This window comes from Vespula vulgaris, chromosome 2 (assembly GCF_905475345.1).
Source record: "Vespula vulgaris chromosome 2, iyVesVulg1.1, whole genome shotgun sequence".
NCBI lineage: Eukaryota > Metazoa > Arthropoda > Insecta > Hymenoptera > Vespidae > Vespula > Vespula vulgaris.
In genome coordinates this window covers 18,095,058-18,110,410 of record NC_066587.1, presented here as the reverse complement: position 1 = coordinate 18,110,410, position 15,353 = coordinate 18,095,058, and the positions used below count along the sequence as shown (strand labels likewise).

Genomic DNA, 15,353 nt, shown 5'->3' with positions numbered 1-15,353 from the left:
AGGAGAAGGAAGTAGGAGAAAGAAGAAGTAGAAGGAGGTATAGTCGTCATTGCAAAAACAAACATCGAAGGCACGCTATTCCCAGAGCATCGGCCGGTCTTACTGTATATTTAGATGATATATAATCCCTGTCGTAGCACAAAGTGCACGCGCGCAGTGCGTCATATTAAATGACGCACCGCGTGCTCTCCTAGCCTGGCTCTGCCACTGACTCGTTCATTAAACATTATTCAGCCATTATTTTCTTTATCCACGAAGGATCATAATTTTGGATATCTTACATATGCTTATAACACATATCTAATGTATATAACGTTCGTACGTATGTATGTATATATACGTATATATGTGATATAACGTGAAAGAAAGTAGAACGAAGGGGGATGATTTGAAAAAAAGAAATGGTTAGGGAGAGAGAAAGAGAGAGAAGCCGTACGTAAGCCTCTGCTACGAAAATTTACGACCGTTCTGAGTTATTAAAGGATTTTTTGCAAAGTTCGTGCCATCTCGATGATATATAGGTAGATACGTATACGTTCACTAGTCGCAGTGTCAGGTGGAAATTCGAGGATTACATAATCTCTTTCTCTTTCTCTCTCTCTCTCTCTTCTCTTTTTTTTCTCACTTTCTCTCTTTCTTCTTCTCTCTCTCTCTCTCTTTCTTTTCTATATATCTCTAGCGGCGCGACGATATTATCGAGCATGAAAATATTTCTCAAGATTTATCGTCCGTCTCCGTGTGTGTTTGTTTTCATTAATTCTAACAGCTGTGCACCGTATTATGACAGATTAACGAGCCGTATCCGATTTCTGATTTCTTAACAGATTAACCCATATTTGTTTCATGCATTTGTGTGATAAATCCCACAAATATATCCACGATAACTGGTATTTAAAATAGATGGGAGTGGAGGGACGAGAGAAAAGGAGAAACATTCTTTTGTCGTCGATAGAGGGGAATTATAAAATCGCGATATTGTATGTATCATGAAAATAAATAAAAAAAAAAAATAATAATAATAATAACAACAACAACAACAACAACAACAATAATAAATCTTGATATAAACGTTTTCTGGGATTAGCTGATTTCGTATAATCCAATTTTCTAAGAGAAAACTTTATACGTTATATATCTTATCGTAGGATATTTGACGTTTAGGAGATTTAGTCTTTCACGGTTTCTCTCTCTTTCTACTTTTCCAAAGTAAGTAAGTACTTACCCACCGTCTTACCTTCGTCTTTGTAAGGGTTGATTTAGAGCGCTCTGTTCGACGTACCAGAGTGAACAAGAAATACGCCTACTGCTTACAATGGAGTTTCTCTCTCTCTCTCACTCACTCTTTCACTCTTTCTCACTCTCTCTGTCTTTCTCTCTTTAGATAGCTAAGACGATATTGTATAGTTCGATTGAAGGTAACCTAGGATCTAGTAAAGTAGATTTTCGTCTGACGTCTGATTAAAGTTTTCCTTTTTGATACGAGTAATCGAGGATTATTTTCATTATAAGATGTATCTCAATTTTTTATTCTTTTTTAATCTTTTCTTTTCTTTTCTTTTCTTTTCTTTTTTTTTTTTCCTTCTTATTTTCCCTTTCGCATTGTATACTCTGCAAACTCTTGTGTCTCTTTTATTAATATTCCACGTGACGACGTCAGAGAATAATATAATAGCTACTATTAATCCTGCAAGTTACCCGAGTCACTTGGAATATTTAGGTGAGCTTGAATTAGGAACGAGCTTACGTGATCGCTCGAAATCGTTCGTTTTGACCGAGGAAATACACTTCTTGCGAATGTGCAAAGTATCGAGATTATAATCGATTAATAAATAATTAATCTGATATTAGAACAATTCTTCCTCTTCTTCCTCTTCTTCTTTTTTCATTAAAAACGATTATCGGTTTTATTGTTTGACGAGATCAATATTTAATTAATACGTAATGAACGATACCTTCTCGTTGTTCGTTAATTATCGTTACCTTTTTACGAATGAAAGAGATAGAGAAAGAGAGACAGAGAGATCGTATTGTTGCAATACAACGAAGAAAAAAACAATAAAAAGAAACAGAAAAAGAAAAAGAGATAGCCTTCTTATAGAGTGGTTCTTTGATATAGGCGAGTATTCTCACGGCTTCTCATATTCTTGATCGTTGAAGGAAGAACACCGAGAATTCCTTTTATCTTTGAGACGAAGAAGAATGCGAGAGATACGTGCTTGACTATGTCTCTTTTATCCAAGAGACGAGGGAAAGACTTTTCATTCGTGAATACAATCGAGAGAATTTAATACTCGACTTTCATATCGCTACGCGGTGGAAACGAGAATACTTTTACTTGTATCCTTCTTCGATAAACGATATTCGACTAAGAGTAGAGTTTCCTCTTTCTTTCATTCTTTTATTCTTATTCTTACCCGTTTTTTTTTTTTTTCTATTTCGATTTGATCTTTAACGAGATCGTTGAGTCTTGTTTCGTAAATAGAATACAAAAGTACGGTGGTAATAGGATGAAAGCAAACGAGAATAAAAAAGAAAAAAGATAGATAGATAGATAGATAGATAGATAGATAGATAGATAGATAGATAAAAAAAAAGAGAAAAATCATGTAATAGGTTAGAAAGAACAGACACGAAAGAAGGTTGCGAGTTCTAAGCGAGGGTAAAAAGCTTATTATGTTTGACCAGGGTGTGGATTCTTGTCGTAAGAGCTTTAATTGAAGTCACCCCGGGCCGACCTTTAAGGTCTCCATGATAGTACATCGGACTATCCGGACAATAGTACTATCCTCGGGTTTCTATTTTTAGTATATAAATTGTTGACATTACTCGTTCTCCACCCCTTCTCTCTCTATCTATCTATCTATCTATCTATCTATCTATCTATCTATCTATCTATCTATCTATCTATCTTTGTTTCTCTTTAGCAGCACCCCTGTCTTTCGCTTCATCCTTCATTCCTTTTATACAGTCCTTTTCTAAGATACCACGCTCGTAGACCTTAGTCGCTTAGTCTTAAGTATATTTCTCGTCGTATCACACGCGAAACCCTCCGATCTATTTTTAGAACATATCGTTGACCTTAGCGAACCAGTAAACCGATCATCTTATATATGTACCTTAGTTTTTATCAATCAATCGATCAGCGTTGAAGGAGAAGATTCTCTTTTTGGCTATTGCAATAAAATAGAAATATGTTTAACCGCGAATAATGGAATAACTCTCAAATCATTTTTGAGAATATGATGATCATCGTGTACTTTTACACACACACACATTATATATGTATATAATTTTATAAATGTAATTTCATATATACTAAACGTTTTCTTCATTTCATAACGAATCATTAATAATTAATATGTTCGAGTCGCGTTAAAAATTGTTTCCTTTGCTGCATGTTTAAGCTTTTTTTTTCTGTCGTGCTCGTTTGTTTTTATCTTTCTTTTTTCCTTTTCATTTTCATCACTCGTGATAAATATCGTTCATTTTTTTTTTTTTTTTTTTTTTTTTTTTTACGATAGCAAGAATATCGATCAAAGAGAAAAAGAGAGAGAGAAAGAGAGAGTCACTAATCGCTGTCCAATTTCTCGTTTCCGTTCATTTTAAATACGGATTAACTTGCACACGCTTATCTCCCCGGACGTTCGCTTTTCCGGCTCGATTCTTTTTCCGATGCTGACAGGAAGCCGATGGAAGCCGAAGAGAATGACGATGAGTTTGAGCGTATCGATGATGTAGGGTCACCGCTTTTAGACATTTTACGATACGACGATATGGATTCGATCCATACCGAACCGGGTCAATTGCTATTTTCGATCAATCCAAGAGATTTCAGTCTAAATAAGAGAAAGAAAGTGTGAAAAAGAGAAAGAAAGAGAAAGAGAGAGAGAGACAGAGAGAGAGAGAGAATAATCATAGATCCTCGTAATAACGAAGGTTCCATTTTATTTGCTATTATTCATTGCTATATATCTACCGCATGTATTATACTTTATTATTCTCTACTGTGTATTAATGAACTACCATGAACTTTGTACCATGCATTATTCATAGACCATCATCAAGATCGCTTATTTGCCATCATTAAAGTCCTAACAGCCGAGCGAGCGAGCGAACTTATGCTAACATGAAAATTATTGATATTGCATTTGCGAACAATACCATCTGTGGTATTATTGTCCGACTAATTTCGATGGCTACAATGAGATCGAATGTATAATACGTCATTCGTTAGTTCGAACCATTTCATATCTCTCTCTTTTTTTTTTTTTTTTTTATTCTTGTTAAAAAATCATTAGACATACATACATATATATATATATATATATATATATATATATATATATATATTTAAAAATCTCATATCTATCTGTGCGTACGTGTTATAGGATATCTCATCATAAAAAAAAAATAAACATGCTTATAAATAATACATATAAATGAATATATATATATATATACGAACACACGTTACATTTATTCGGTTGATATCACGATCAAATCTAATCCACTTTTCTCACCTACTCACCCACCCATCCTTCTCCTATTTTATTATTATCATTATTTTTTTTAGAATTTTTTTATCTTATCGTTTCGAATTTACACGACGAATGGAAAGAAGGTCGTATAAGAGGACGATCGGACTCATTTCCTTGAATCGAGTTGATTTCCCTGGACTCGTCTGACTTCCGACAAGAGAACGTGGAAATTTCCTAAGCTTATCTCGGCTACATCACGATTGTCCTTCTCTCTCTCTCTCTCTCTCTCTCTCTCTTTCTCTTTTTCTCTCTTCTCTCCTCTCACGATCGTCTCTTCCTACTAGACATTCGAAGGATGTGATTCTCAGGAGAGAACTTCTCTTTCGCTTTTCAACTGCTGACCCAAAGCATCGACATGTAATAGGCAGAAAGAAAGAAAGAAAGAAAGAAAGAAAGAAAGAAAGAAAGATCAACTTCTATTTTCCGAAAGAAATACATAAAAAACAAATAAAAAGAAATAAAATAAAAAAAAAAGAAGATAAAAAGAAAGAAAGAAGAAAAAATAAAAAAGAAAGAAAAGAAAAAAACGTCGTGTATACGATCTTTTAGCGATCGAGATCGAGAAAGATCGATCGAGGTTCTAATCGATCTAACGATGACTTCCATACATTTTCCTTTTTTTTTTGATGAAAGAAAATTAAGGGGATGATCTTCGAAGAAACACGAAGGAAATAAAAAAGAAAAAGAAAAGGAAAAATAATGTACAATAAATTTTATCACGAGATTAAAAAAATGTCGTCGTCGTTGCGTCGTCCTCGTCATCCTTGAGATACTTCGTGTAAATATATATACATACATACATACATATATATATATATAAAGGGAAAAAAATACGAAGGCTACTTCAAAGCGCAACGTGAATCTTCGGATCGGCGCGTAAAGAAATAAAAAGAGCAAAGAAAAAAAAGAAAGAAAGAAAGAAAGAAAGAGAAAAAAAATAAGCAAATAATTTATTTATTCTTTAATCACGAAAGATAGAGAAAAAGATGGTTTATGTTGCGAAGAATACGGTGAAAAGAGAGGGTGAAACCTTTATTAAACTTTTCCCTTCGAGTATTTCCCTTCAAGAATTTCGTGGAAAGGAAGAACCCAAAAGAAAAACGAAACCAAGAAAGAAAGAAAGAAAGAAAGAAAGAAAAAAAGAAAAAAAAAAACGACGAAGAATAAAAAGAAAAATAAAAAGAAGAAGTAAAGTATCCCCCGAAAGTAGCAGGTTATGACGTCGTCGAAAGAACGGTGACGTCATTGGCATCGTTCTGACGTCACTATCGAAGGACGACGAGGCAAACCCACCCACCCCCCTCCCTCTTACGTTACGATATCATCATTCAGAACGTGCTCGTTTCTATCTCCCTTTTGAATTTAACCCCAGAACCTTATTTTCACCGTCGACCTCACCCTCGCACGTAACTTCGAAGCTTAATGGCCGTGTCTTGTCTCATTCATGCGGACATTCCGTCGCGGCCGACGTGGTCGGCACAAAAGCGTTCTACTTTTCTTTCTCACTCGAGTTAGTATCAACGATATGATACCTCTTTTGCAATAACGTCTTCAAACGAGAAACTATTTTCTCATCCCCTTCTTTCTCTTTCTCTCTCTCTCTCCCTCTCTCTTTCTTTCTATACGTCTTTCTCTTTCTGTTCTTCTCCATCTCCATCTTTTTCTCTGTCTCTCGTAGTATCAGTGAAATCGACGCAATATTTTCTACGAGAGGTTGAACGAGGATAGAAGTTGATGTCACGTGTTACATAACCACGAGACGCGATTCGTTGCCTATTCTTAAGTCTTGGAACGCTCGTAAAGAAGCAACTGGGAAATTGTCCTTTTTCCAGGATTCAACCACACAGACCACAGTAGAACACATAGCATTGTTATACGAGGACGCATAAAGAATCACTTTTATCGCTTACTCCTGCTGGACAATGTACCTTGAAAACTACTCGTCTTACGTAACGTTCAACCTTCTTATGGAAGGTATATGTACTATATACTTATCTATCAAAGGATTTCTGGATATTTATTTATTTATCGTTTATTTCGATTATTCTTCGTGGCGATCGTCGAACGTTTGATTAATGTTGTTCGTATTATTGTTTCTTTTTTTCTTTTTCTTTTTCTTTTTCTTTTTCAATCGTCGATCGTGATCGATGTAAATTATAAAAGTTAGAAAATTATTTGGAAATCTTTACGAATGGTGTATCTTGATTGTTATAATTTTATTAACGGCGTGTAAAAATTATTCTGATTGTTCGTCGCTCGAGTTATATGAATGTGTATGTGTGTGTATGTTTATCAGAAGAGTAATCGATCTTTTCGAAATTTCATGTTTTTTTTTTTTATAATTGTCAAGTATAACACGTCGAAGAAGATTGTCTACGTTTCGATAAATAGTTTGCTCCATTTTGAATCAATTGCTATTAACAGTGGTGAGATATAACCATGCACTGCCAAATGTAAGACGATTCGCAGTAGTACGAGCAGATATTTGTCGGACGTTCTCTAGAAACGTATATTCATCAGACGTGTTTATGTTCTGCTTGGAAAATATTTCCATTTCTTTCTTTTTTTTTTTTCTTTTCTTTTCTTTTCTTTTTTCCTCTTTCTCTTCGAAGAAGACGAAAAATGAATTAATCTTCCATAACACTGTTGTCATATAATTTTTAAAGTTACACGGTATTTTTCAAATTTTATATTATCCTTTTTCGTTGAAAAAAAAAACAACAACGACAACAACAACTAACAAAGTTTAGTTCATTGATCAAAAATTAATGTTCAAGTAATAAATTGTTAAATCGTACTATTTAATAAACATTATTTGTATCGTATATAAATGTAATATAATTATATAGGATGGCTGAAAAGTTTCTAAGAGATTTTTAAAATCAATTATATATATATATATATTTTTTTCTAGATTTTTGTATAGACTGATTTTTTTCTTTTCTTCTTTTTTTCTTTTCATTCTCGGATTATCAAACTACAAGCATAGAAACTTTCGACCTGCTAACTCTACTGATAAAAGTTACAGACATTAGTAATATTATAGACCAGAAATTATAGCATAATTATGTTAGTATAAGTTATATACTACAAAATGTTTTATTACCTACGTAATGTACCTTAATACCTTCTCCTCCTCTTTTACCCCCTACCAAACAAATATTGAATGAAAAAAATATTGAATTATATAATCAAGAGAAGAAGATATTAACGAACAAAAAGAAAGAGTAGTGTATAATTTAAAATACAATCTCATTATTCCTTTATTTCATTATAGAATCTTATTTTATTTTTTATATTTTACTTTGTCATTCTCATTACTCCCCCAAAAAATGAATGAACAAATAGTAATATTTTTTATATACTTAAAAAGAACAAGTAAACGACGTGAGAAAAGAAAAGAAAAGAAAAGCAAAGAAACCAAAAAAAAAAGAAAGAAAGAAAAGAAAAAGGGAGACAAAAAGAGAAGGAAAGAGCAATTTCTATTCAGAAAATTTCAGCAATTTAAAAGAAAGGAATCCGAGAAGTGGAGAACGGGATTAACGAAGTGTACTCAAGTGGGTATCTCGAAAGCTTTCATTTCGACTTATCGCTTTGGATCCGTTACGATTTCATTTACGAGGAGGATCATCCGAACGAGAGGGAACGAGTATATATACCGAACATTCGATCGATTTCACCTTACGATTTTCTCTCTCTCTCTCTCCCTCTCTCTCTCACTCTCTCATACACACATAGAGAAAGAGAAAGAGAGAGAGAGAGAGAGAGAGAGAGAGAGAGAGAGAGAAACACACGCACATTCGTTCTTCTTTTTCCTTCTCTTCCTTTCTTTCTTCCTTCCTATCTTTTCTTTCTCTTTCTTTTTTCCTTTTTCTTTTTTTTTTCTTTTTTCGTCCTTTACAGAAACCGCGCCCTTTCGCTTTGTAAGCGTAGTCCAGCCTCGACGACCAAGGAGGGTGAGAGTTTATCGCTAAGAGCGCAAGTTTAATGGGAAAAAGGAAGGAAAAAAAAAAGAAAAAAAGAAAAAAAAAGAAAAAAAAAAAAGAAAGAGGAGAAGGCGACGCCCTCCGTCCTTGAAGAGTGGCGTCGATAAATGTCACACAGTAAAGCAGAGAACGAGAGGAGAGAGAGGGATAGGAGGGGAGGGAGTAAAGAGGGTAGTGGAAAGGACGAGAGAAACAGAGAAGGAGAGAAAGCTTTCTGCTCGAGAAAAGCTCGAAACTGAGTTGTCTCTCGGTTGTCCGCTTTTTTCCTTTTCTTTTCATTTTTCTTTCTCTCCTATTTTCTCTCTCTCTCTCTCTCTCTTTTTTTCTTCTTTTTTCATTTTTCTCCCTTTGTTTCTTCTTCGTTTTCCATTCTTTCACGAAGATACAATGTACAAACGAGATGTGAACTATTTCTTAGAATCATCAACGAAATCTAATTCGACTTTTATGTTTGCGACGTCCATGGTTTTTTTTTTTTTTAAATATTATATGATACTTTTCTATTTCTCCTTTTTTCTGTTATTCTTTTTCTTTTTCTCTCTTTCTTTCTTTCTTTCTTTCTTTTTAATATGCCGATTGAACAGTAATTGTTATTAAAGATTATTTGAATCGTTGCTCTTACAAAAAGTATTCTAATATGATCTAATGTGATCTTAGAAATATTATTATTATTTTTCGGATGAATTCTTCGTTTTATCAATCATTTATATTACGATATAGATTACATTATATTTGTGTGTATTTATATTTTGTGTATGTGTATGCGTGTAGTATTATGTATATATATATATAGTATAACGTTAATCGTCGTACGATCGCGAAATATCGATTGGAAAGTAAACGAGTTTGGAGATTCTCTTAAAAGCTTTCTGAACGATTATTCCGATCGCATAATTAAATATGTTCTTGAACGAACGATGCATAGGAAAATCGTGAGCAAACTTCCTTTCACACTCGTCGATAGTGCGTAATTCCGAGTTTATCAAATTCCATGGATAATAGTATTCGACGAGATCGAGACTTATTAACATCTCGATCAACAGGTATCGAGACGATCGTTTCGTATCTCTCTCTCTCTCTCTCTCTCTCTCTCTCTCTCTCTCTCTCTCTCTCTCTCTCTCTCTCTCTCTCTCGATTCAATTAAGTTCGTTCCACTTACGATTTTATTGTTCTCCCTCGTTCATTTTCCCTCTTTTACTTTCTTTTTTCATTGTCTTGAATTCATAAAAAAAAAAAGAAAAAACAAAACAAAACAAAAATAAGACCACCCTCTTCCTCGAATAGTATTATAGTATAAAAATATCAAATATAAGAAATATTGCAGAAGAAATTCTCTATGCTGTTGAGTTTTACAAACGGATTTTTTCGTTTACGTGTGAACGCACAATCGATCTTTTCTCTTCCTTTCTCTCTCTCTTTCTCTCTCTCTGTTTCTCTTTTTTTTATTCCTCGTCCTTCGAGACTCTTGGGATCAGGGGATGGTTGCCTGGATAAACACAAAGTAGTCATATTTTTTCAGGATTGCTTTGTAAATGAAATTTTCTCTTTTACTTTATTCTCTTAATTAATTTTTCTATTTCCTCCCCTTCTCTCTCTCTCTCTCTCTCCCTCTCTCTCTCTCTCTCTCTCTCTCTCTCTCTCTCTCTCTCTCTCTCTTGAGGAAACACTCAAGTCAGTCACAGTGTCGTGTTTTGAGGACATCATGGATATCTCACGCTATGCTTGACCTACAAACTGGATATTCGAAACGTCATTCTCTCTCTCTCTCTCTCCCTCTCTATTTATCTATATATTTATCTCTTTATCTTATTCGAAGAGTTTCTAATTCGTTTCGTTTAATAATTCCATTCTTAAAAGCGGAAACTCTTCTCGTAAATGATAATAAAGGAATTAAGGTGCTATTCCATTCTGAAATACGATGGTATGGGTAGGTACGAACTATCTTCGTAATAAACGTATTTCAAGCGTAACGGCGATGCACAACGCGTCGCGGTACTACGATTCGACGAATCGGCTTTAGGTAAACACAAGTTAATTACACGAAACACCGATCGATCGATCGATCGATTAGTGCCAACGCTAGCAAGGGTTCGTGGACTTTAATGTAGGCCGTCGATTGCAATCGCGACGAATGGTCAATTTGTCGAAAAAACGATTCGACTCTGGTCTTTTTTCCCATCGAAAATCCGACAACATTTTACTCGTGATGGAAATATCACTTCTCTCATCCAGAAGCCCCCTCCTTTTATTTTATATGCTTCGTTAAGTGAGATTAAAAGTTTATTCTAAAAAGAGGTGTCTATTAAATATCAAAAAATAAATAAATAGAAATAAAAATTACACGAGTGCGATCAATCAAGTTTTATTATTTTATACTATTTGTTAAATGTATTGCAAATATATATACTTATAGTTCTGTTTTATATTTATTTATATATATATATATATATAGATATATATATATATATATTTGACGAAGATATGTCTCTGAATAAAATAAAATAAAAGATTATAAGCTTGACTTTCTTTTCTTTTTCTTTTTCTTTTTTAATTGTAACATATTTTTCTACTTTCTCGTAAATAATATATATAATATTTTTTGCAATAAATATATATTGAATATAATTTTTTTATTTATACATATATAGTATATATATATATATTTGACGAAGATATGTCCCTGAATAAAATAAAATAAAAGATTATAAGCTCGACTTCTTTTTCTTCTTTTTTTTTTATTTTTTTTTTTTTGTAATTGTAACATATTTTTCTATTTTCTTGTAAATAATATATATATCTCTTTTGATTTAATGTACCTTTTTTATTTATACACATATCATATACATATACATACATATATATATATATATAAAAACGTATTTATGTTCACAGGACATCGATTATGAAGGTTTTAGAAAATTCCTGGACACTTACCTCGAAGTCGCGACACCTGATGAACTCTCGCGTCACCTTTTTCTCTCGTTCGTTAGGAAAGATTCCCGTGGTGTCGATGGCAAGGCCTTTAAGGTACGTCATAAAAATAAATATCATAACTATATCACATAAATATATATATATGTGTGTGATAAAAGGTTTCATCTATATAATTCAATCGAAAGTTTGATCTTAAAAAAATAGTAATGAATTGGATATAGATCGAAGAAAAGAAGAAAAGAAAACAGACAAAAAGAAGAAGAAGAAGAAGATGATGATGAATAATAAGAAGAAGATGATTTTTAACAAAATATTCGTTTGTTGTAAAGAATCTTTTTCAAATTGATCCTTCGAAAACGACGATGAGATGTAACTCGAATGAGATTTCATTCTCGTACTAACGTACTAAAGTAAATTAAAGAGATTAACGTGCGTCTGGCTCGAACGAACGGATTGGATTACGTATCGTCCACATGTAGGAAGACTTTATGACGGGGACGGCGAGTAATGGAGGTGGGGAAATGAGAGGGATGGGAGTATGCAAGAAGGGAGTAAAAAAAAAAAAAGGAAGGACGAGAGATCGGACCGAACTGGGTGAAAATTTATTTCGAACGAAAAAAAAGGAATCGAGGAGGAATTTTTTTTCCTTTCTTTTCTTTTTTTCTCTCGACGTGTTCGACCTTCATTATTTAAAATCGTATATATACGTAATATATAATCGGATCGGAGATACGTAGATATTATTCTTGACCACGGAGAAAAGGAAGGAAAAGAAAAAAAGTTAAAAAACAAAGTCCAGTTAAAACGAGTAAGAAGTCATTAGCAAAAAAAAAAAAGAAAAGGAAAACGAAACGTTACTATATTTATTTTTTATCGTTGGATATTATTATTTTTTTTCTTCTTCTTCTTCTTGTTCTTGTTCTTGTTCTTCTTGTTTTCTTATTTCTTAAATTTTTTCTTCTTCTTCTTCTTCTCTCTTCTCTTTTTTAGGAAATGGCTGTACTTTCGTCGACGACTGCATGCGCAGCGATTACTTCTCACACAACTTCGAGCAGTAACGTGAACAGCACCGGATTACCGGGTGGAGGAGCATGCACTGATAGCCACGTTGGTAGTTCCTCGTTGGTCGACAAAATTCATGGACTTACGGAAAAGCTGCAAGCTCTGGGACACCACAGAACCGAGAGCGAAGCCTCCTCGAGAACGCGAACCGGTAATTCCACGAATATTTCTACGTACCACGTTTATTCGTTCCTTCGATATTATCCACCTACATATTCTTTTTTATATTATTATCGCATTCACCGTTTTATCGTAAGTCGCTGTAATAATAATTCCTTTCGTTTCATTTCTTCTTCTCTCATTTTTGCGAAATCGAATTATTATTTATTAGAAAAGTCGAAAGAATTCTTTTCCCTTTTTTCTTTTTTTTTTTAAAACACGGTTCGTAGCCTTGAAGAAACACGAAACAATTATATTAACAATTGTCGAATCGATTCATAGTAATCACAAAAAATTCAGTCCACTTCTCATCGAACTTAGTACAATAGCATTCTGACAAAAAAGACTAAAGAACAAATAAATAAATAAAAAAAAAAATAATAATATCCAGTAGAAAAAAAAATATGAACGAGTAATTCGATACACGTGTCACAAAAAACAACAATAAAAATCGTTGTCGCTTCTTAGAAAAAAAAAAGAGAGAGAGAGAGAGAGAGAGAGAAAGAAAAAGAAAAAGAAAAAGAAAAAGAAAAAGAGAAAAGAAAGCGTTGTAAATTACAATTCGAAGATATGGCGGACGGATTTGAAATCGGATTGGAAGGAAATACCGAAGTACGACCGATGAGGGGTGGGGAGTAATAAAATAGGTAGCTCTACGAGCGATTAAGAAAAAAAAAAAAAGGAAACGATGTGAGAGTAGAAAAGCCGTCGTTACGATTTCCCTCTCGAGGTTTAAATGTCAGGAGGCGTTGTCGTATTTTCGTTGGGACAAGGGAAATCCTTCGATTCTACCCCACCATCACCACCATCTCACCCTCCTTTTCTCTCTCTCTCTCTCTCTCTCTTTCTCTCTACACGAGTATTTCCATCTATCCTTGCCCATCCTCTTAAAAATAGGTCAACGGGAAAAATAACAATGATGCCAGGTATTATCGCATTGAGAGTCGTCGACGTTATCAATTTCTCTCTTTCTCTCTCTGTTTCTCTCTCTCTCTCTGTCTCTCTGTCTCTGTCTCTCTTTTTCTCTCTTTTTCTCTCACTCTTTCTTTCATCGTTTTTCTCGACAACGATCGGTATCCTGGAATTTGATTGTTATTCGTTACGAAAGCACGACTCTCGAAGAGCGTCGATCTCGTTGGTTTTCTCCTTAAAATTCAATGGTTGACATATTTGATATTTTCCTTTTATATTTGTTTTTATTTCATTTGATTCCTCGTTTTTTCTTTCTTTCTTTCTTTCTTTTTTTTATTCTTTTCTTTTCTTTTCCTCTTCTCTTCCTCCCCCTCCTCTTGCTCTTCCGTTCCTTTTATCGCTCCAGGGAAATCTTTGGGAAATAACTTTTCTTAAACTAATTTACACATATAGAGATGATACTCGACTTCGTGCTTCCCACTGCTGGTACCGTCGTCATTGTTATTCGAGACGTTCATGAAAAGATGTAAAAAAAAAAAGAAAGAAAGAAAGAAAAGAAAGAAAGAAAAAAGGGAAAAAGAAAATTGTTCACATATTGTTTTCTCTTGTTTCATGTGCTGACGATTTTAGGAAGCGTACATCCAATGCTGACGGTAACACGTACATCCTACAGTTGTCACGACGTTCTCGAGAAGAAAAGCACCGATAGCAGCCCAAGTCACAGTCAAATGTCGCGAAATTCGTCCAGGAAGTCGAACAATTCGCTTCTCGTCAACAACGGGAAATTGGAAGGTACGAGAGAGAGAAAGAGAAAGAGAGAAAGATACAGACAGACGGACATACAGATAGATGGATAGAAATACGACGAATAGATAGAGAGAGAGAGAGAAAGAGAGAGAGAGAGAGAGAATGTACATACCATCGATTTCGATATTGACCATCATCATCGTAGCAAATGGTTCTCCAACACTGGTTCTCGATTGGTCGCCTCCCATTTCAATATACACGTAACGTGCCAACTTTGGAAATAATTCGACGATATATCGATTGCCTCTTGCAATATCCGTTTCCTCTTAATCGTTTTCTCTTACGTTAAATTCGGAAATATTCATTCTAAATAAACGTATATATAATGTTTTGGAAATTTCTTTTGAAAGGGAATGTTCATTATCAAAGGATAGATTTGATATGTTTATTTATATTTTTTTTTTTTTTTATCGGATATTAGAAAATATAATCGTGTTCGAATTGTATTGATCTCTCCTAATCATATAGTCTTTAAGTTTCATTCAGAGAATATTAATCTTGGATTTTTTTTAACGCATTAATATCTGGATATTAAAAGAGAGAGATAAAATGAATATTCAGCATCAAAGGATAGATTTCATGTAATTGTTCTTTTTTTTTCTTTTATCGGATATTGGAAGATATAATCGTGTTCGAATTGTATTAATCTTGGATAAATCTTATATTTGAGATTTTTTTTTTTTTCTAAATGTATTAATATCCGGATATTAAAGGAGAGAGAGAGAGCGAGAGAGAGAGAGAGAGAGAGATTATATATATATAATTGTGGTTTAATTTATTCATCGATAATTGACGATAATCGATCGTATTAAATATGCTGGCTCGGAAAAGATTGCAAGAGTTTATTCCCTTGTAAGAAGAGAAAATTTTAACGTCGTTAGTCGATTTATGATCCAAGATTCAGCTCGTAAGTGTACCTCATTACGTTTAGAACGGAGCCACTGCCGATAAAAGC

At 33.8% G+C, this 15,353-nt stretch overlaps 1 protein-coding gene across 1 annotated transcript in view; it reads left to right on the top strand.

The window, feature by feature from the left end:
* Positions 1–15,353, top strand: part of LOC127072937 (diacylglycerol kinase 1) — an 86,265-nt gene that overhangs the window by 55,982 nt on the left and 14,930 nt on the right. The window contains exons 4-6 of the mRNA XM_051013824.1: positions 11,417–11,551; positions 12,449–12,671; positions 14,222–14,383. Coding sequence (XP_050869781.1) covers positions 11,417–11,551; positions 12,449–12,671; positions 14,222–14,383 — 520 coding nt within the window. The remainder of the gene's footprint in view (positions 1–11,416; positions 11,552–12,448; positions 12,672–14,221; positions 14,384–15,353) is intronic.